The 24,366-nt window shown below is 36.9% G+C and overlaps 1 protein-coding gene across 6 annotated transcripts in view; it reads left to right on the top strand.

Annotated features, from left to right (window-relative positions):
• Window positions 1-24,366, top strand: part of LOC149557486 (uncharacterized) — a 292,999-nt gene that overhangs the window by 235,517 nt on the left and 33,116 nt on the right. For 4 of the 6 annotated variants that reach the window (XM_089832140.1, XM_089832139.1, XM_089832142.1 and 1 more), the window contains exons 18-20: window positions 4,165-4,275; window positions 4,560-4,631; window positions 11,018-11,162. In XM_089832140.1, the coding sequence (XP_089688266.1) occupies window positions 4,165-4,275; window positions 4,560-4,631; window positions 11,018-11,162 (328 nt within the window). Of the gene's footprint in view, window positions 1-4,164; window positions 4,276-4,559; window positions 4,632-11,017; window positions 11,163-23,647; window positions 23,714-24,366 lie in introns of all 6 variants that reach the window. The other 2 variants (XR_016364886.1, XM_089832143.1) reach the window with 1 other exon arrangement.

The following is a 24,366-nucleotide window of genomic DNA, read 5'->3' as shown; positions in this document are numbered from 1 at the left end:
GTATCGTTTTCTCTTCAGTGGGATGACGACAAAGTCAAGCAGGAAAGGCTATGTGCCAATTGTTACCGATTGCGCCATCAGAACCTCGAGAGGTTTTATGCCATGTTGGTCTGCTGTCAACAACTGAAATGTAGGTGGCCACAGCGTCGATTGTCCCAACTTCCTCCAGGTATCCTTGGGTAAGACGTTCACACCCGACCCACTATCGACAATTGTGTCCATCAGCACACTTCCGAGAATCCCCATCTCAACGACCGTTGGATGTCGTCCTAATGCTAGGGCGAGCAACATTGGGTCTTCTCCACCGGCGGCAATTTCCTTCCCTCTTCCTTGTTCTTCTGTAAACTTAGCAGCTAGCGCAATATTTGTGAGTGTCGATCTAAGCTGAGGCATTGTGATCAACAGATCATTGATTTTGACAGGTACCTCCATTTGTAGTATCTGTTGTACAATGTTCTGTTCGGCGCAGTTCCTTGGTGAGGTGCCTGTGGTGTCCTTCAATTGAGATGTCTCCACGTGTGTTGCTTTCTCAATTTCCTTCCATACTTCTTCCAACCTCTTGTTTTCTTCTGCAAGGTCGGGGTATAGTCTTGCTTGTTTCCACGTGATAGCCAGCACCTCCTCTTTGTCCGTCCTGACGGTAATCAAATTCACGTCAGACTTCAGGCACTTGGTATCATCATGATCGCCGGGTCTGCACCATCTGCATAATAATTTTGGTGTGTTAACCATTGTACAATCTCGGGCAAAGTGGCCCCACAAATTACATGCTCAGCATTGAACGATCGGCCGCCTGTTGGCATTGTACTGAATTCGACTCTGGCTTCCATGGTTATTGTTATTGTTCTGCCTACGTCTATTATTCCTATATCCTCCAGACGTGGCACCCTCCATGCTTGTGTTTCTGCTCCCTCCAGACGCGGAAGCCTCCTATGCGAGGAACACCTGTTGAGGTCCTCTAGTTTTCATGTTGAAGGGACATTCTTTTGTGAAATGTCCCATGATCTAACAAATATCGCAGAACTGATTTTTTGGACAGGACCCTCTGGTGTGATCTTCTATCTTACACTCCATACATCATAGCTCGCTGCCCTTTGTTTCTTTCTGCATGTTCTTAAATTCCTTCATCATCTGGATCATGTCCTTCTAGAGGACTCGGACCTTTTTGCTGTTGTTTTCCTCATCACTACTTTCTTCTTCCGAGGATGCATCGTTGTCTGACTCAAAGGAGCTACTCTTTTTCTTTTTCTTTTTCGTCTTTTGCTCACTTTCCAGGTTCAGTGCTCGGTTGCACGCTTCAGTGTATGACGACAGAGGCACGATCTTCATTTTCTTTCGCAATTTCGGGTGTAGACCTTCAATGAACCACCTTTTCTGTAATCCATTAGCTGGCTTATTCTCCATTTTGTTGATCAAGTCCTTCAATTTCCTGGCATAGACTCGGACTGTTTCATTTTTCCCTTGTCTTGTATTGTATATCTCTGCTACAATTTCGTTGTTGTTGCGGAGTAGTTGAAATTCCGCCGTAAACTCCTTCAAGTTATCCCAAGTGGTTAAGTTCTAGGGATCTGCATCAGCGAACCAATCAATTGCAATAGTAGGGTTGCCGAAAACTGCTGAACCCATTCGTTTGTATCTGTTATGCCATTTGCCCTCCAAATCGTTTTGCATGTTTTACAGTGTCAGATCGGATTGGTTGTACCATCACCATCGAATGTCGGCAACTTTTCCTTTGGTCCTGCCATCACTACTGGATTTTGTGCACGGGCGTTGTTCGGTCCTGCAACACTAGCGTTGTTCGGTCCTGCAACACTAGCGTTGTTCACTCCCACAACGTGGCTTTGCACTCCCACACCAGTGATTTGCAATCCCACACCGACGAACTGTTCTCCCACACCGGCGGACTGTACTCCCACACCGGCGGACTGTTCTCCCACACCAGCGGTCTACACCCCCAAACCAGCGGACTATTCTCCCACATCGGCGGTCTGCACTCCCACACCGGAAGACTGTTCTCCCACATCGGCGATCTGCACTCCCACACCGGTGGACTCAACAGCTGCGAACGGTGGTGAAGAAGGATCTTCGAAAAGTTGTCCCTTCTGGAAGTGTATCCCGGATGAAGAGTTCACTCCACACTCTTGCTCCCTCGACACTCTAAGCCATGTGAGTCGATTTTCTTCCGTCGGGAGTCTCTTCCCTCGGCGAATACAAATTCAAAAACTCCTCCCTTGCTTCCTCCACCAATTCCACCCGCTGTCGAGTCTCCTCCAACAATTCTTCCGCGCTTCTATGTCTGTCGACAATCTTCTGGAACCTCCTCCTGCGTTCAACTTGTTGTGCCAAAATTAAATTTTCTTGCGCAGTACGTATGCCATCTTTCCCCTTTATCTTATTCTGATTTTGTTAAGCTGATTTGGCATTAAGCTTCATTCCTTCATCCTTCCAAGTTCATAGGGCAACAACACCAAATGTTTACCGTACGAGTAAATTAGATCAACGCAAACAGACAATGGAAACACGAACGGTAGAACTCCGTATATTATTCACATATGCTAGAACATTACATTATGCTTCATAAGATAAAATGATTTACAATGATCCCAAAGGGTTTATAAATACTACTCGCCGAACCTTCCCGAAGGGGTCCATCGGCTACATAATAATCCTAATCTACCCGTCGGCTACAAAATACAAAATCTCCGATGGCATAACGCAGTCAGCTACAAAATGCAAAATCTACCGATGACATGCTGCTATTTTGTTGCATCAAAAATTGCAAAACCTCAAAAAAGAAATAAAAGAAATCAATTCTTCAGCACAGATTGTTTGAGAGCCAGCAAGGCATTTTACAATCTAATGATGATAATATTGTTCAAAATTAATTGAGTGCTATTGATGACTCAAATCATATAGGAGCTTTAGTGTCTTTACTTTTGATTTTTTCTTGTTGACCGAGATTTATATTTAAAATAGTAATCTTTTATGCTTTTTTGTAGTTTTAAATTTGATAATTTTGCTATGGTATAATTCTGAATTTGAGGGTTTTTTGGATTAGCTTGATAAGAATCAAGAGTCTTTGTTTGCAGCAACTTCTCCTTATGAACTTTACATATATGGTGTGCAATCCTTAAAGGTTATCTTGAAATTGCTTTGATTATATTTTATTTTTCTCCAGGTTCTTCAGTTTGTTGTTCTTTTTACCTGTTGATAGAAGTTGCTCGATCGTTGTGTTTGTGACAAGTCTTAAGAGATTCTTCAAGAGTGAGACCATCATGTACACCTTGAATATTTGTGCTTGGCCATTTAGGCAGAACAATTATTCTAAGTTCCAAATTCTAGAATCTTGATCATCAAGAATAAAATTCATAGAAATTGCACAAATTTCTAACTCATAACTAAATATTGGGGACTTCAATCAATACCTTTTTATTCGAGATTCTAGCTTCCTTTTGCTCTTCAAATTCTTTTTCATGAATGCTTTATGTGAGTTAATGTTGTTTCTCTTTTCTTCATGTAAGTTAATTTTGTTTCTCTTCTGGTCTTCATTTCTTTTCCTTTGATACCAAGGTCGCTAAATAGCTACAGAAATAGGAGTGAGGGAGGTTGTAGGAGTGGTGACAGTTGAATGTATACAAGACTCATTGCCTATCTACAGCTTCTTGTCCTTTTTTAAAATTTGTAAGGAAAGATAATGGGAGTAGAAGAAGTGACATGATGCCAGTCAGACTGAGAACCGAAACCATGGGTTTGTTTCTCTTTCTTTATTTTCTTTATTGCTTTCAATGCCAAGATTTATGCATAACTGACGGCAACTTTTAATTTAAAAAATAACTAGATTTGATTGTGGATTTTTGAAAGTATTTTGTAGCTTGAAGGTAGCTTCCCATCTATTTCGTGTAAGAATGGGAGATTTGATTCAGCAATTATCATTGCTTATTCTGCCAAATATCAAGTATTTCTATTTATTTTGGTTTTCTTTCTATAAATGGGATCACAGAAAACTAGACGCCAAAAGCACTTGCACTGTGAAAATCTGAATTTACAGAATTTGATTTTTAATGCATGCTGGTTGCTTTAATATGGCATTGAAGATATATTTGAGGAACATGCACTAACTTTCTATCACATTTATCGCTTATCTGATTTTTTCATTTTCTTCAGTTATTGGACAAATTGTTTCAGATGGATGAATTAAGTGTTTGGTGGCAACCTCTAGCATTTAATATTATTGGTCAGATACTCTTGCCATGTTCAGCATGGCACATTGGAAAGGTAAATAATATTTCAAGTCATGTTTTACTTGAGGTTGGGATTGCTGCTTTTATCTTCTCCAAAAATATTTTAATGTAAAAGCTAGCAGTTTATATCAAGTGTTAATAGAAAAACATGCATTTTGGAATATAAAAGTCAAGATGAAAAAAAATAGATTCTCTCTTTGAAGAGGTAGAATACCATTGGTCTTCAAACTTTGAAATGTAGGATTCAAATTTGATAGTGAAGGTAAATGAAATAGTTTTCGAGTGTAACTTTTCATTTCCCTGTTTCTAATTTTTTAGGTTGCGGTAGAAATCCGGCATGCAGCAATGGCTGCGCTTGGAACCTTATTGGGACGAGATCTTTGCAGACAGGTTTGAGAAATATAAACTTGTGATTTTAATTTATTTCTATATATTTTAATAACTCTTGTCTTGCTTTTCAAAAGTTGCTTATAGTCATATTAGCCAGATATATTTTTTTACCATTTATAGCTTCAAATTAGAAGAGATGGCATTTCAATGAGATGCAATACATAGAACCTGGATAAACTAAGCTATGATTCAACTCAAGCTAATTAACATTTATATAAACAACTAGAATTTTATTTATAATCTTTCCTGGTAAGGAAAATTAATTATTAAGAAGAGTTAATCTGGAGCATATGTATGTAAATATCCATATTGGATGTTAATACAATTGTGTTTATCAGGGACATGATTGTGCCCAAGGTTTCAAAGATCTTTGACCATGCCATTTTGTCATTTAAAAAGGTTGGGACTGACTACCAAATATGTGTGCGACACTGATTCCCCTACATTGAGAAGAGACTAATCTGCACAAGGATGACTCACATTTTCCACTTTTCTCACCATTCACATTGCAGCGATTTTTTTTTGATGTTCTATAAGGAAATCGCTTATAATATGCAGATATTAAAATAAGTATTGGTTGAAGAAATGTTCACACTTATATACTCTTATCTCCTCTTCCAATAAGGTGCTTTGTACCTTCCTAGAATCCAAACTCTTGTACCCTTTTGGGAACCTCATATTTAGTTTTACCATTTATTGCTGAGATGCACTCAAATAATATTAAAATCCAATCTAGTTGCATAAATGTGTCTCACAATATGTTGATCGGCAATCTCATGATACTAAATTTGAAATATCATTACAACTTTTCCTTTGATCTCTTATGTGTACAGGTCATGGGCTATTTTTTAGGTGGCCAAATTGGGTGGCCGGCTACAGATTGAGCATCATATTGTAAAGACCCGGACTAGTCTCTGGCTGTGATGTAGACTGATTTTTTTGATCTTTAAGATTTTTAGACCCTTTTGATTATTTTAAGATTTTAAATAAAGAAATGGCTTCATAAGAAATCTGAAATTCACAGCAAAGGTAATTGAAACATCAAATGATTTTATTTATTGCTGGCACAAACCCACAAAGGAACAAATTCAGATGAACCTGATTTTGAAATTGTATTGCAGTATTTCCTTGTTTGATCATGTCCTGAGCCCAGACGCTGAAACTGATATCCTCAATTATGTTGAACGTAATCCAGTACGGAACCTGCAATGATGTGAAGTGTGCAAAACAACCCTCAAAAGAAAAACGCAGGTGATTTAAATGCAAAGCCGACCCATCCAAACAAATCGCATACACCTGATAGCTACGGCAGGTTCATAAACATTAACCACAGGTTTGCAAATTGCCCATGTGGCTGAAGGTTGGGTTCCCACACAATTGGTAGTAAATCAGAGATCTTGTAAATAATGTCGTCCAGCTCTTTGGTAGGAGAATTTGGCTCAGAACTCGCCCAGGAACTATTACTATATGAAACGCTGCCACTAGATGTCAATTTACGACTCTCTGATACCACAAATTGAATTTCTAGATTGCAGTCACCAATATGGATGAGCAAGTTCAATTCTCTTCACAATCCAGGCAGTAATTTTAAACCAATCTCCAAGGCACAGTATGAACAGTAGGAGATATGCAGATCGTTATACCTCAGCAACGATTTGCAGCAATCTCTCAAAACAATACTCAGAAATTCTCAAAACCCTTAGCCAGAGCAACCAGAAAGAAAAAAACATATATATATATTCAAGATTATTCTCCTTAGCCATAGAAAATATAGTAGAAGATGTTGGCCGATTGTATACTGCATCACAATTGCCAAGAACTTCTCAGAATCTCAGATTCAACTCTTATACTTCACCAAGGACTACAAAAATCAGAACTCGGAAAAAGCCACAAAGGCATCAAAAGAAAATTAAATATCCAAGCATGCTTTTCAGTTTTCCCAATGAAATGAGCTCCTATTTATAATCCTTTGTTGGCCAAAGTTTCCTAAGAAACTCCACTTCAGAAATTGTGGAAGTTTTCCAAAAGAACTCAACACTTGAAACTTTCCAACACACTTTTTAGAAATATCTCTTAAAGTCATCATTATTATAACATAAATATTATCATAATAATGCAACTTAAGAAGTAGTGAACAAATAATAGCTCATGCAATTATTAACCTTATTTACTGCAGGTGATGACCAACTGCCAAAGCCACCCACTACACTACCAAAAATAGCAATTGCCAAAAATAGACTTACTAAAAATAGTGAGTCCACAACTGGGACCCCCAAAACACCATGTCAGCTCACAAGGGTCGCTATGATGAGCTAACTCCATCAAATGGACAGACTTGCCAAAAATGGGGACATAATAGTCCTCCCTCCCTGAAATTGCTTGTCTCAAGCAATCGAGCATCATACCAAAATCTCCACCGGGATCCCATAAGAAGCAAATGATGTCCCTGTCCTCACTGAACTAATTGAATGCCAATACCATCATCAAACCCAATAACATGACCCAATCATCTTGCAGACAATCCAACTTAGGCACAAACTGACTCTCTACCCAATGCAAATCTTGAACATGTGAGTCAAATACCAAACTATAAATACTCATCACTGTATAAACTCTATCATCAGTATGAGCGTCTCCATCGACATTCTCATGTTGTTGTGATGGCTCATCAATCACATCAATGTAAACCCACATACCACGATTCATTGCTCCCTTCGGCCTCAATGCATAAGTATGACCTTTAGAGAAAGGCCCCTTGCACCAATAGCAAAGCTGATGCTTCCTCAAATCCTCTCTAGAAGTATCATCAGACCTCCCCACTGACTTACCCTTGTCCTCAACAACTAGTGGGGGCTCATCATCAAGCCGAGCAGAAGATTTCGAAGCAACCTTGCTTCGAGAAGAGAACTCCAAGTCTCGTGCCTTCGTCATCGACGCCTAAGAAGATGGGTCCAATGACTTCACCCATCCACAGAGTGGCTCAGCCAATCCCTCCATACATAACATCACTCGTCTATGCTCTAAAATATCATAAACCATGATTGAAAGCTTTTGGAACTCATTGATGTAACTCTGCAACCCACCAGACTGCTTCAGCTAAGCCAACTCACGGAAGTACATCCCTGTATCCTTCTTATCAAATCTCCTTATCAAGCGATCCACAAACTCCAGATAGGAAGTGATCTGATCATGTTGCAAAGAAACTAACCCATGGTACCACCAGCCATGGACAACTCCATCCAGATGCAACACTCTAAATCTAATAGTGTCCACTTCTGACAAGCTTGTGTCGAGCTTATGAATCCAAGCTCGAACTGTAACTCACCCGGTACCATCAAAGTGCTCCAATGTCATCTTACTGGCAACTTGTTGTAACTCACTCTGTCAAGGTCATTATCTCTCAGGCATTGACTTCGCTCTAGAATGCTCTCGTTTTTTAGTCGGGAACCTATCAAAATTCAAATGATCTTTAATAGCCTGTGGTAAAGCATCCCACTTTGTAAAGTGTGCCACCACGTCATCAGCAGGAGTAGCCTTAGACTCAATACTGACCGCATCCATCTCGGGTTTCAGAAACATGGGCCTCTGCGGCCTATCATGAGTGTTAGTATGTATGTCAGCTCTATCAGCTAATCCACCATGATCCTCAGCTCAAATCCAATGTACATCCCTGTACCTATCACCATCTCAAGTTCTATCCTCGACTTGAGATCTATGAGAACCAACAGAAACATCTCAAGCTCTCTACCTACTTTGTTCTGGAGGTAGTGCTATTTGCTGCAAAGTGTTAGACAACTATTTCAGTACACCTGTCATCTGTTGTTGTCTAGCTGTCAGGTTCCTAAATGTTTGCATAGCCTCTTTGTCAACATCAACATCTCTAAATCCTGACCCGCCTGAACCACCTGGACTACCAACAAAACCAAATTGTATCTTAGGTTCACCTTCCCTAGGTGGAGAGGTACGTCCTCTTCAAGTATAATGCACACTCGGCACAAATCTCCTATCATTAGCCATGATGCTGAATAGAAAATAATGAATCGAATATTGACTGCAATTCTAACCAAGCACTGACCACTATTAATTGATTCGGAACCCCAATTCTTGCAGGCTGGTAGGAAACTGCTCTGATACCACTGTAAAGAACCGAACTAGTTGCTGGCTGTAATATTGAAGTGTAGACTGATTTCTTTGATCTTTAAGATTTTTAAGATCCTTTTGATTATTTTAAGATTTTAAATAAAGAAATGGCTTATAAAGAAATAACATCAATACGAAATTCACACCAAAGGTAATTGAAACATCAAATGATTTTATTTATTGCTGGCACAAACCAAGGAAGGAACAAATTTAGATAAACCTGATTTTGGAAGTGTATTACAGTATTTCCTTGTTTGGTAATGTTAGAGCCCAAACACTAAAACTGATATCCTCAATTATGTTGAACGTAATCGCTTAAGGATCCCGCAATTATGTCGAGTGTGCAAAACGACCCTCAAAAGAAAAACACATGTGATTTAAATGCAAAGCCGACCTATCCAAACAAATCGCATACACTTGTTAGCCATGGCAAGTTCATAAACATTAACCGTAGGTCTGCAAATTTCCCACGTGGCTGAAGGTTGGGTTCCCACACAATTGGTAGTAAATCACAGATCTTGTAAATAATGTCGTCCAGCTCTTTGGTAGGTGAATTTGGCTCAGAACTCGCCCAAGAACTATTACTATATGAAACACTGCCACTAGATGTCAATTGGCAGTCCTCTGATACCACAAATTGAATTTCTAGATTGCAGTCACTAATATGGATGAGCAAATTCGATTCTCTTCACAATCCATGCTGTAATTTTAAACCAATCTCCAAGGCACAGTATGAACAGTAGGAGATATGCAAATCGTTACACCTTAGCAACAATTTGCAGCAATCTCTCAGAACAATGCTTAGAAATTCTCAAAACCCTTAGCCAGATAAACCAAAAGGAAAAAATATATATATATATTCAAGATTATTCTCCTTAGCCACAGAAAATTCAAAATATAGTAGGAGATGTTGGCTAATTGTATACTGCAACACAATTGCCAAGAACTTCTCAGATTCAACCCTTATACTTCAGCAAGGACCACAAAAATCAGAACTCAGAAAAAGCCACAAAGGCATCAAAAGAAAATTAAATATCCAAGCATGCTTTTCCCAATGAAATGAGCTCCTATTTATAATCCTTTGTTGGCCAAAGTTTCCTAAAAAACTCCACTTTAGAAATTGTGAAAGTTTCCCAAAAGAACTCGACACTTGAACTTTCCAACACTTTTTTGAAATATCTCTTAATGTCATTATTAGAACATAAACAATATTATAATAATGCAACTTAATAATTAATGAATAAATAAGAGCTCATGCAATTAACCTTATTTACTACAGGTGACAACCAACTGCCAAAGCCACCCACTGCTTTGCCAAAAATAGAAACTGCGAAAAATAGACTTACTAAAAATAGTAACTCCATAACTGGGACCCCCAAAACACCCTGTCAACTCACAAGGGTCGCTATGATGAGCTAACTCCATCAACTGCACAAACTTGCCAAAAATGGGGACATTACATATATGGTTTAAGAGTGGGCCTCATTTGTTGTGATTCAATCTTTCAGAAACGATGATTTGATTTATGACTTGGTATTTGATTTTCTTTAATGGAGAAGGTACATTGTTCTTTCTTGTGCTAATGTTAATTCCTCATACAATTATTCCACACATGGTATATTTAGAACATGATACAAGCAAAAAATGCAATTCATCTCGAAAAAATTGTCTTTTGTCCACTTTAGATATTGTTTTCTGATCCACCAAATAAATTGGAAATAGAAGTCAATGCCTTTGTTGTTTCTTTAATAGAAAATTCCATACAGTATTGTTAACATCATTTTAGTTTTATAGGTCAAGTGGTAACTTGAAGGCACTCACAATAAGCGATAAAGTTATCAGCAATACATGCAGAAACATCGATTGACCTTAGTCAAGGTTTTAGGTTGATGAAATTGGTTAACATTACTATAGAGCTAAACAATTGAAAGTCTATTTTCTGCCCCAATTGGAATATCAATTATGGCCACATCAGTTGTAGAGTAAGTAGATGATCATCGAACAAGAGTGTTGGTTTACATATTAATGGATATCTTTTTATATTGTATTCTAATACACAAACTATCTTGCTTACAATATTGCAATTCATACTCCTTATATCAAACGCAACACACCTTTCGTACTCTAGGGTATGGTTTAATTTACATCCATTGCAATTTGTATTTCTTCATGGAAGACATTTAGTTGTAGATGAATTAAGAATATTGAAGATTCGTTTTCTCAAATGCAGCAATTCTTTTTTGCAGGAATATTTAGGAGCATTCTTGCGCTCCCAACATTTGCTTTCAAATGTAACATCTTGCTTAGAAGAAGATTATTTCACTGACACACGACGTGTCAGTTGCAATGTTATTGAGCACATTCTTCGAATTGTGGGATTAGAGTTTGATGGTATGTAAAGTTTGAGCTAAATGAATTGCAAAAAAATTAATCTTTTGAATATTTTTAATAGGTGAAGGAAGTGTTTTTTTTGGTTTTTACTGTTACCTTTTGTAGATTCCAAATTTGTTTTAATGGTAGAGGAAATTTATAGTTGAATCAAAAACTAATTTTCTTTATATAACCTTTGGAAAACATGATTACAATCTTTTGAAAATAATATATATTTGTAAGATTTGTGTGCTATAGGAAAGCAATATTTTCTTCAAACTTCGCCTCTAGTAGGAGTCTTAAAAATGAATAAAAAATATAACAATGCCTGACACTAGTTAAATCTTTCAAGAGAACATAAAATTGATGAGACATTGACATTTGGGTTATTCAAGTTTTCAATTGTCATCTAGACCTATCAGTTATTTAATAGACAAGGTAATATTGATGTGATTATGTAGTTAGATCAAAATTACACAATAAAATAAACTCTATAAAGAAGTTTTCCCTAGTATTAGGATGGGAATAATGTAGCAATCTATTCTTGGAAAATTGAAAAATAAACCAAGTCTAAGCCTAAGGAAAATTGAAGGAAAAAAGGCATGTAAGTACTAATTGTTTTTAAGAATAAATTAAAAATTGAAAAGGATTTCTTTATGAAGAAAAGTATGTACAATGTTTCTTTTAAAAAGCTTCATTTATTGCAAGTATGGAAATTTTATTATAATGGAAAATTGTAGTTTTACAAAAATTATGTTGCATTGTTGAACCATTAGTTCATAACATTGTTCATTTGAGGATTGCAGATGACAATTTTTCTTTTCCTAGATTGGAGAACAATAGTGGGAGTGCTCTTTAATAGGGTGATGTATGTTGACTTTCTCAACTCTTGGTCGTAGCACATTATCTATCTGATCCATAAGATTGGGTTGGTCTCGGACCCCAGCAACTACAGGACTACCTAGATCAGGCATACATTTGCCAAACTCTATGCCACTGTGTTGAACACTATCTTATCTAGGGAGCTTGATTAACGACATTGTTGTGCTAGGGGACAAATCATTTTTTGTCCAGACTTTCAAACCATGACCATATTTTGACTTTGTGGACTATCATTGAGGAAGCTTGACATCTCTCAATGAAATTTTATGGTTGCTTTTTGGATTTTCACAAAGCTTTTGATTCGGTTCCTTGGACGAATCTCTTCAAACTTAGGGACATCGAGATTTCTGAGCATATTCTGACAGCTATCACGAGATTATATGAGAGGGTCATGGGCAGATTCAGGACTCTGTAGGGATTTTCAGACCCTATATAAAGTACCATCGAGGTCAAGCAGGGTTGTCCTCTTTCCCTTACTCTATTCAGTATCTAGATTGATAAGCTTGTGGCTTTCCTCTAGGATGTCTCACTACTTGGTGTTCGCCGACAATGTGGTTCTTCTGGCTTCTTCTCTAGAGGGGCTTCAATGACTACTTAATGGCTTGACCTCTTTTTTGTGACTTTCGTAAGCTTGTTGTAAACTTGGGTAGGACCCAAGTTATGGTCTTCAACTGCTTGAAGACCTCACATCTTCATTTCTACTTTTAGGTTAATGAGATTGAGATCACTTCCTCTTATACATACCTTGGGGTTAAGTTCTTTGGCCTCTGTTTCAACATGGGACTTATCATGCAACCTTGGATTAATAAGGGGATAAGATCCTTGGTCGTGCTTGAGAGACAGTGCTTCAAACACCACTTCTAGGATACCACGACAAGTTGTCCCTTGTGGACTCCTTGGTTAGGTCGACCATCCTCTATAGGTCGATTGTGTGGAGGAACCTCTCTCCTAGAGTCTGATTGGGCTGCGGTCAAGAGTCCAGATCCTTCTTCGATGCATTATCAAATGTCATGAGTCACTCCCCACATTATCATCTTGGCTAAGTTTGGGGCTCATCCCTTCAAATTGGAGACCATCTTTGATTTGGTGTGGTTTCTCCATTAGCTTCAATGTTTTGCAGACTTTGTAGAGGGTCGCCACATGTACTCCTATCTGGCTTACTATTCCTTAGACACAACTGTAGGTTTCAATCCTAATTGCAAATCTTGTTAATGATTCCCTCTACTCTTCTTGGTTTGATTGGGATTTCGATGGACCGCCTTCCCCACTTCCAATTTTCTCTGGATGCCCCCGCTCACCTCATTCTGTCTTAGCAGGAGATGAATGATCCCATCAGGCTTGACATATACAAGCACTACATAATCACAACTTGTAGGAATCCTTAGGGGGACTCTCCCCAAGGATGGCCTTCTATGTTAAACACTCTATGGATATCCAAAGACAGGGTTATTGTGCACTTGTGGTACCTCACTTGCCACTGGATCTTTTAGAGTGGGCTCCCACTAGTTATGTATACAGATTGTTTACCAGCTTGATCGGGATAGGATTTGTCGTCTTTTCCCCTTTGAGAAGGTTGAGTCTGAGATCCATTTTTTTGTTCCTCTATCCAATCTACTATTAGATTAGAGGAAGGTTCTTGTAATGTCCCCTTTTAGGGTTCATTATTATAGATGATTATTCAATCAATCGAAATGTTCATATTAGTTCTTTTAGTTATCAAATGTTAATATTATTTGATTTACAATTGAAGGTTATAGATGTTATCCAAGTTGCATCGACACCATCTATGGGCTCCGTCAAAGTTTACATGTCCAAGCCCATTTCACAAAGATTTATGGGATGCTGACCCCCACCCTCTATTGGGATAAGATCTAGAGATTGGATTTATACAAGCCCCTCCTTAGTAACACTATACTCCCTACCAAAGATCAAATGATAATAATATAAAAGATAATCTATTAATAATTATTAATGATAATAACATTAGAGAGTCTAACAAACAATAGAAATATTAGACACTACTTATTCATATCAATTTTCTAATAAAGGATTGATTACAGTTTTAATATTCCCTTAATTATAATTATGTATTTATAACTCCCTTACATACCTTAATGATGATGTCACTGTATGTATATAAATATTGGTATTTGTGAAAGGCTTCCGATTTGGTACAAGTCATTATAGGATGTACATATGGTTCCTTCTTGAGAATTTCCACATGGGGTGCTTGGTAGGGGAGGTGAAGTTTTTTTTGTCTTTTGCAACCTTCAATGGCAATTTAGGAATGCATATTAAAATAAATCATTCCATGCTTTCAATAATGGGTGCTCTTGATAATGAGTCACCCTTTTCAATTTCTATAATATTTGTTTATTTCCACCCCTTTTGGTGGTAACATCAAATCGCATTATATGTCAATTCATTTTCCCATTGATGGGTGCTCCATTCACCCTTTTGATTTGATTTTTATATTACTCCAATATGATTTGAAGGGCCATGCCAATCGTGTATTTCCACCTACAAGTTACATGCTAACATGGAGTTCTTGTTTGACCATCAAGTCTTCCCTTACGATTCGTTATGTCAAATATAATGTTGTAATTTGTAATCATTATTATTTATACCATAGATCAATATTTTATTGTTGGTTTATATTGTAATTGCTTAATTATATTTTGATATATGTTTCTTGGTTTATATTATAGTATAAATAATTATTAATGATTCATATGTTTATTATTATTAATTATTTTATATTTCAGTTCTATTTGATTTAATATTAAATTATATTACTAGAGGGGGATGTTATAGTTCTCTTGCTTGTTTAAAGAGTGCAGGTCTCTCCTCATTTTTAGGTAAACTGATCAACGGTGTCTCGTCCTCTATCTGCAAGAGGCCATCTGGCTTCGTGATCGCACTTTGCAGCTTTTGTTTTCGATGACACAACCTTTGGAACTGCTCATCAACTCATTCAGTCTTGGGTCTCTTGGGTGGGGGAAGAAGTGGCCTCTTGGTCTTTCGTCAAATCATACTAGATCTGTGAGACCTCACAATGGTGGTACTCGACAGCACCATCCTCTCTCAAATGGATCCCTAACACGGCTTAGGGCACAGCTTTGTCCTAACACTTTTGCCCTAGACAATATCCTTTAGTTCTGGACTACATCTAGCCTATGAGGAGTATTTAGTTGTTGCCCTCTTTTGTCTTATCCAAATTTTAAGAGAGAATTTTAACAGTAATTAGATAATACAATGTTATTAAATAAATAATGACAATAAAGTTATATTAAAACTAATACTAAAATATAAAAATAGGAAATAATAATTATTTAATCTATATTATCGATGAAATAATATTTAGTATGATCTTTTAAATAACTAAAAATAATAATAGAATTTCAATGAGTAAATAAAGAAATAAAACTAAATACAAGAGACAATGTTGTTGAAAGTATGTTAACTCTCTAAATAGAATTTAATAACAAGTAATAATAAACATAAATAAGTAATTAAATAGTAATATAACATGGAATAATACAAATTAACTAAATCTAATGAAAAGAATAGACATGACTTCTTAAAATTAAGATATAAAAGGGAGGAGAGTTTATTTTAGAGGGGAAAAAAGAAGAGGGGAAGATAGAAGTTTAAAAAGGAAAAATGGAAGAGGAAAGTAATATAAAGAAAATAGGAAGTGATTTTTTGAAAAGGTATCAATAATATTGAAAGGATGTGAACCTCCGTAAGGGTCATAATTATGAATAGTTGTGACTCTTCAAAAATATTGTGATTATAAAGTATAGGGACTTTTCCAAATGATTTTAGTTATGAAGTTTTGTGACTTTTCGAATGGATTATACCCATGAAGTGTTGTGACTTTTCAAAGGATTTGTATTCTGAAATGTTGTGACTCTTGGAAAAGAAGAAACAAAAAATGTACATTTTATCATTTTCTTATAATCAGAAAAGGAAGAATTTTGAAAAGTAAATATAGAGTTGAGATAATGTAGAAGGAATAATTCATTGAAGGGTCGACTAAGGATAGAGTCACATGGACCAAGCAAAGAGGAAGGTAAGAAAGGTATGTTTGTGGATTATATTTTTTAATTATGTTTATGAATTTATTTATATTAATGAATCATACTGTTGTGAGGTTTTCACACCATCGCCCCAAAATTTTGGGGACCCCATTTTTTGATTGCCTTGGCAAAAAATTTTGACTTCCAAAAATTTCTGATTTTAGAAAAAATTTCACCTTGGACACCTTCGGGCCAGGAGGGAGGAGGTTAGATTTGTTTTTCTCCCGGCTTTAACTTGATTTTCTGGAACTGATAATTTTATCCTTAGGCTGAACAAATTTCAAAGAACAACACTTGGCAAGATAAATTACAAAATTCTAGACTTAGACGGTTTTATTTTGAAAATTTGATGTAGTTATAGGATCTTTAGCATTTTCAAATTGAATTTTTTTAGATTTATTGATTTCAGAAATTTTCAATTTTTTGGTGAAAAATTTGATTTTGTAATGGTGAAATTGAATTGGGAAAATCGATTTTGGATTCTAGAGAAATGATTTATTTTTGTTAAAAAATTAAAATGACATTGCAAAATCTATTTTGGATTAAATTGCAAAATTGGCATTAAATAAATTAAAATTACTTTGAATTTTTAAAAATATTTAAAGAGATTGGTAAATTAAAATTGAAAAAATAGATTTTGGCTTGCCAAATCTGATTTTAAATGATATTTTAATTACTCAAACGTCATTAAATGAAAATGTTTGGCATCTCCAAGGCTTTATTAATTTTATTTTTGCAATTTCGCTCTTAACCAGCAATTAAAAATGCAAATTTTCACTATAGCAAAATTAATTTTTGGCTTAACATTTAAATTTGGGCCAAAATTGTGCACTAATTAAATTTTTTTCTCTCCTATAGGTGCAAGTCGACCAACATGAGGAGTGTGTAGAGTTGGGTACAAGAAGACTTCTCCCCTTTCCCATTTCTCATTCCACCACAAGCAAGTCTCTTCTACTTGGCGATTTTTGAGCAGCCTTCTACTTAGCAAATTTTGGGAGCAGATTTGTGTGCTTGAAGCAGATTTCAGAGCCTTGGCGATTTTTTTAGTGGCAGAATTTCCTTGTGTTTGGCAAATTTTCCTTTGGAAGAGCAGCTCTACTTGGCGATTTTTCTCTTGAAAAATAATTTTCAGACTTGGCGACTTCTTTTTGGGAGCAGATTTGGCATTACTTTGGTCTGATTTCTTTCTTGCAAAGAGGCTATAATTTCAATCTAGGCAATTCGGGGCAGATCTGATTTTGCTTGCCCTAGACGATTTCTTCTTGAAATCTAATTTCCTCTAGAGGCTGCAATTTTTTCCCTAGGAGTTGGATGATTTTTGTTGGTGAAGAAGTACATGATCAAGGACCTAGTTTTTGGCACATGCATGGGCAATTTCAAGAGGACAAAATTTTGATTTCTTTAGCTATGGCATCATTATTTGCAAAAGGCTTGCAATTCTTAGGTCTGATCCGAACTTCAAAGAAGACCCGACTATTGGTAAAGGTGAATTCGATTCATTCTAGAGCTGAAAGATGGTCCTTAAGCGAATTTTGCTCCTTGTTCTTGTTTGGTTTTGTTTCTCTTGGTTCTTCTTGCATTCATCATCCACCACATCATCATCCCATCTATAGGTTGAAGATTGGAGAAATAAGTGTAGAATCCATGATAGGACATTTGGCGAGGCAGAAATAAGCTAGACCACCCTAGAAATGAAATTGAGAGATATAAGTGTAGTCCATCCTAAGGTAACGAAGGGGCAGAAATAAGTGATAGTCCCACCCCTAGGTTGAAGATTGGAGATTGATAAGTGTAGTGATAGGACTTGGCGAGGGAGAAATAAGTTAAAATCCATCAATAGAAAGAAGTTTGAAGATCGATAAGGGTAGTCCATATCACTTAGAATGAAGGGGCAAAAATAAGTGTTTAGGATGGTAGATGTTAGTGCAAGCAAGAACCCTAAGGGAACAAACATCAAGAAAGACAAAGAGGACATGATGCCCAATACCACCTCCTTCTCAAAAATGAGGCGAATAATCGATACCAAATATCGGTACAGTAAGCATGATACAGGTAAAAGATAGACTAAAGGAAGGACAATCCCCCATGGCAAAGAAGATATACAGGAGCGGAACTGTACACTCAGCGGTCTTTCCTCCTACTTTGCCTTGCCCAGAATTGGTTATGGAATGTGCATCCAAGTTTGATTTGGTTAGCAAATCCATCATTTTTTATGAAGGGAAAAGAGTGTTGGCCAACATTGGCAGGCAAGCGATCGAAGAGGCATTTAACGTTCCCCAATATAAGAGCATGACAGTGGTAATGATGGACTAGGCAGCTAAGTCATTTCAGGAGAACCAAGAGGCTTATTTCATACATCTAAAGCAGGATTGGCTACAAAAAGGAAAGGGAGTCACTAGATCATTGAGGCTCACAGTGGCAGACTTCAAATCAAAATATAAAGATCTCATTGTGCTTCTCAGACGAATCATGGGCCTAGCTCAAGGTATGCAATTCAAAAATTGGATGTACTTCTTTATTGATGAAATTGAAAAAGGGAAAAAAAGATTTGATTGGGCTAGGATCATAAGCAAGAACCTAGAATTGCAACTTAGGACCGTACAAAACCAAAAGCAATTCTATATAGCATCCTATCTGTTCTATTTGATTGCAAGGTTGTATAAAAATCCGAGACTTAAGGCCTTAGGAGAAATTGGCAGTGGGTTGAGGCAATATTTGGTGCATGATTGCTATCCATAGCTTCATTTGCACAACAACGAAGACTACAAAATGTTTTGTGATGCCTTTGCCATGAAGACAGTAAGGGTATTACAAGGGACACCTGCTAGGAGGCTCTCATCGGAAGCAGAAGCAAAGATTAAGAAATATGAGAGTTGGTTCATCCTATTTCCACAATTCGCATACATTAGAGTAACAGGAAGCACAGTTTGTCTCAAGAGGCTTCCAAGATACCCACCCAACAAGGTAGTTTTGATGGAATTAGCTAGGCAACTTGAGCATTATGACAGAATAATGAAACTCGAGGGTAAGACAGGGATTACCTTCTCATTTGAAATTGGCGATGATAGTTGCCCCAATCGTGTTGCGTTTGCATCTGCGAAGAAGGAATTGGAATGGTATCATCTAGGATGGTATAGAGCAAGACAAGGATTTGATCCTAATGGTCTTATCAAGGTATCTCATGGAAATGCATTTAAACATGTTCCCACTATAGAAGACTTTTGGGCCAATGCCAAGGATGACTTTCATGTGAGGAAGCTAGCTTTCTCAAGATTGTTAGTGAACATGATGAGAGATATCAAATGGAGAGGCCTTGATATTCCCAATCAACTGGAAGATGATGAAAATGTGTTGAGAGAAGATTATGATATAATGGAGGGAACGGAGTTGAATCTAGTGGATTAGAATGATCACTAGGATCCTTCCTTGGAGGCAGTTACAAGGACAGTTGATTTGCATACCGAGTCATGGTATAATGGGAAGTTGAGGAAATTGCAAAGTCAAAAGATACACCTTATGAAAAGATGAAGCCAAAGGATGGTTCGGTGGAATCAATTGGATAGAGGGGTGAAGGAGGTAGCCAGCAGCAAGGAACGATTAGAAGCAAGAAGAGAGCTTCGGAGGTTGAGAAAAGTAAAGAACATCTAGAACCTCTAACAAAGAGACAGAATGCAGCACGGTCAAGGGAAAGCATAATTGAGGCTAGAGGTCAAGAAGATAACACAAGTGAACAAAGGACCGCAGTTGAAGTGAGCTCTGATTTAGAATCAAGTGGTTACAGTGATAGCACCGAGTACTCTTCTCTCTTAGAAAACCAATGTGGAGATGACATAGCAGTTACTTGTGAAGAAGAAGATGGGCCAATCGATATTGAGGAAATAAGTCAGGCACCCAAGGCCGTTGATGATGCTTTGTTAGTCGAACCAAATCCAAATTTGGGGAGATGCACCGCACCACTATGGTTAAGGAAAATGCTTATGCCAAGAGACAGGTAGTAATTGCCCGAACGGTTGAGGACATCCAAAGATTAATGGAAAGGGGTGATAGCGAGAACCAAAAATAGATAGTAAATACTAAAAACAGTGGCGAAGGTGATCCGAAGCGACAGTGATGGTCACTGAAAGGTTCAAATTGCTATACCAATAGTCGACAAGGTGTTGGATGAGATTGCGGCTCAAGAATACAAGATAGTGGAGCATAACTTGGGAAGAAATACAGATGACAGAGTGTGAGGAGATCCAGGAGGGCATGGTTTCAATAAGAGAAAGATTGAAGAAGGCAAATGAAAGGATCATAAAGTTGGAGGCCGAGAACAAATATTGGAGAGATTGCCAACCTATCCAACAATTGCACTAGGCAGCCCTTCCTCAAGACAGTGGGAGCAATATAGAAGAGTTATCGGCTCAACTGCATGAAGGGATCCATGATACAATCCAAGACGGGCGAAATTTCTTGCCTTCCTTTATCTCGACATTCCGGTCATTAGTGATTGTAAGAAACAAATTCAGAATATTTGAAGAGGAGTGGAAGGATTTCCTTCCATTCAAGGATTTAGCTATTCCCAAGCTACACGTGTTCATTGGGCTACTAGAGAAATATTTGGAAAGGGCCAAATTGGTTGATGAAGGAGGATTGAGTACAGTTGAGTCTTGGTTTGTTGCCTTGACTACCAGATTGAGAACACTTGAGGAGGTACAAAATGCAGTTGCATAGCACAACTCAGGCGTCGACACTTCTATTTCAACCATGATAAGCGATGTTGGGATAGCACTTGATTTTGAAGATATCAAAGAGAAAGACATCAATGAGACAAGATTTGGATCAAGATTGGATGAGTTAGGAAAGGTTGCTATCAATAAGAAACACACCCTTTCCTCCCTCAATACTTTTATTGGGTATGCAAAAGAGTATGAGAAAGACCATGAAAAGACACTACAAGTAGCAAGCAACATGATGAAATCGGCTAAGCTCAAGATAAAGCATACACCTTGCCCTCCCATGGAGGAAGTCAACAAAAAGCTAGCTAAGTTCATTGCCTTAGCTAAAAGAATGAAAGAAAAAGAGAGATTTATATTAGAAGATCATTTGATGTAAGCCCAAGTGGTAATTTCTCTTCCTTCTTAGAGAGTACAAGTGTCTAATTCTGATTGGTTACCATTTTGGTGCATTCTCATTGGTTGCCACTTTTTCTTTTTTTCATTGGTCCATTGATGAGGTGGCATCTTCTCATTGGCCAATGGGGTGGCAACCCTAATTAGGGTTTCTAGGATCCAATCTGGATCATTGGTTGTAAATTTTGGCCTCTATATAAGGCCATTTGCTCTCATTTGTAAAGGGTCGGAGAAAATCGTTGCTCAAGATATCACTTTCTTTCTCATTGTTGTGACTTGCATGGTGATTAAGAACTTTTGGTGTTGTTGCATGGTTTCTACTTCCAACAGTTAGAATTAGATTTCATTTTGAAGTTGTTAAAATAGATTTCATTTCAAGTTGTTAAGTGAAGAGTAAAGTAGATGGATAGTTGCATGGTAGCATTAGTGGATGTTTGATAGGGATCAATAACTAGACCACTAGCATCCTAGCAGCATGTTAGGAAGCCTTGTGTGGTAAACTAGTCATTTCCTTTTGAATCATTGCATTTATGAAGATAGAGCCACCGGTCAACTTTCATTAGATTCAATCCCCGTCCATTTGCTAATCTTTCCATCCATAGGAGTAGGAGTAGAGTAACAAATAGTTTAGTAATTGGAGCTTGAGGTAGGAAGTAAGGAAAAACATTATCGGTATACACACCTCTCATCACCAATACCATCACCATCAACACCAGTTGAAACTCATACCAAACCATCATCACCACCATCTCATAAAAAGGTCCAAGTTGTCCTCAAACAAACAGCGTAAGGCCGCTTACGTGATTACCAGCAAATCACATCGATATGCTGAGTTAGTATCCACAGGTGTAAGGAACATTGGAGTTTTGCTTATGTCCACATAAGTATTAATTTTTCAAGAAAGGAATTGTGTGTCTGATACTCCGTATCAGATATTCAATTGCTAATATGTTATATAGTGGTAGAAAAACTAACATCAACTATCAGATATTCAATTGCTAATATGTTATATAGTGGTAGAAAAACTAACATCAACACATACTAGTGGATAATTTATGTAAAGATGGAATTCAAAATGGATCACACAAGTGAATTAATGGTTAATGGTTTAAGATCAGGATAGTGCCTTTTTAGATTAATAAATAATCTTGATGTTTATTAAAGGTTACTTGATCAATGAAATCTCTTATGAGGAGAAGATTTTATCATAATTTCTATAGTGGCAATATCAAAGATGGGCGTGACCTCCCATTTGGTTGACACGATGAAGTAGATCACAAAGTCTTAGTGTCAGTATTAGAGATGGGTATAACTACCCATTTGGCTAACACAATAGAGATGGACTTATAGTGTTGGTATCAGAGATGGGTAAAATGCAGATTTGGCCAAACACTACCTAAAAGGATATGACCTCTATAATGTTGGTATGTGAGAAATTTTATCTCCATCTGACCAACATGTTTGAGGAAATATAATGGTAAGAATATTTTGATGTTGTCAACATTATGCATATGTGAGCCTTATGGGATGCACTCTAGAAAAGATGGTTGAATAACTAAGGGTTAAGAAACCCGATCTAGAGACGTCTTTAAGGTTGGGTTAGGATAGAGGGTAGAATAGTAAAATATATTTTATTATTGTATAAATTCTAACATTGGTTTTGCAGGAATTATTGTCCTCGCTAGTGGGGACAATACATCTTTGGTTTTGTTTTTTTTCTTTCTTTTCTTTCTTGTTGGTTCTTGACGCAGACACCGTTTTGTGCTCCTGTTGTTGGTTGTGGCCGTGTTGTACATTTTCAATCCCTTAGACCCTTGGTGGTCTCTCGTTGGACATTAATAAATGTATCTTATCTACTATTTGAATATTAAATCTCATAAATAGAAAGTAACTCAAACAAACTGCAAGATGGTGTAATATTACAAAGTAAATAGAAAGTGCTAAATTTGAAAGGCCAATGTCTTGAGTAAATGCAGTTGATAATCATAATATGATATTTCTTTCATCAATCCATTGATTTTGAATACAAAATACAAACATAAAAATCAAAGGTGAAACCATAGCCTGAAATCACGTAGGTAGTGGCTAAAATTTTTTAATTACACTTGCAACTTGAAAAAAACATGTAGAAGACAGAATAAAATAATGCATTTAGATAACACAAAAATCTAATGTGATTATCAATTTATCATAAGTCTAGCATTTGATATTCATTTTAATCGTTGTCACTCAAAATGTGGCATTTTCAATGTTTCAAATTCAAACAATACGTTGTAATATAAAAAAGCTGTAAGTGATAATTGTGTAGCAACACTTGAGCTGTTCATATATGATTATACGTGGAAAAAAAAACTAAATACAATTCGCATCTTACTCTTCACACATATGGTGGAATGGTTGTTTCCTAAAAAGTGGATTCATTTTTCTGCAGTGCATCAAACTTTGCTACTTATGCTGCTTCTCTCTCTAATTCAGCACGATCTTCATTGATGAGCAGGTCATCACTACGTTCTTTAATATTCCTTCATCAAAAGTGCCAATACAATCATTTACTTTTATTCTTAATTCATAATTTGCAAATTTGAAGTTTTCTATAATTCTTGCCATTTGGAAAACTTTGATTGTGTATTCGTGTTCTAACCAATCTTCTTTAAGCATCTTGGATTTAAGGTTGTTGTCTAGGATTAGGTACACCCACCTTGGTTTTGTAGAGCCAGAAGTGTAGGGGATTTGGATTGCATTGATCAATCCCATCAAGTTGGCCATAACCGGTTGGATATCCCAGCATCAAGTTGGAAAGACTTGTAGGATTCCAAACTGTGGTTTTGGGAACCAACAGGACCCTCTATATTTTTTGTTAAAAACAAAGTTTGTAATGAAGATAGGCAAGATCATTGATGCTCTCTAAAGTCAACCTGTGTAATGTTCTCATTTTTCATGAGCATCAATGTTTGCTTGGATTATCCTATTATTGGCCCTCGTAGGCTAAGTCAAATGGTTGCAGGGTTCCTAGTTGGAAGAATAGGAGATTATTTCCCTTTGAGAGACCATAAGAGTTCAAGATTGCTCTTCCGGTTCAGTTTGGTACACTTAAAAATATATATATAGTAAGTCACTTATTCAGCATTTCTATATTTGGAAGGGCACTTG

This window comes from Cupressus sempervirens, chromosome 5 (genome assembly GCF_028749045.1).
Source record: "Cupressus sempervirens isolate cs-2001-9-10 chromosome 5, ASM2874904v1, whole genome shotgun sequence".
Lineage (NCBI taxonomy): Eukaryota > Viridiplantae > Streptophyta > Pinopsida > Cupressales > Cupressaceae > Cupressus > Cupressus sempervirens.
Note: the sequence above shows the minus strand (reverse complement) of the source record. Positions and strands in the feature narration are given on the sequence as shown.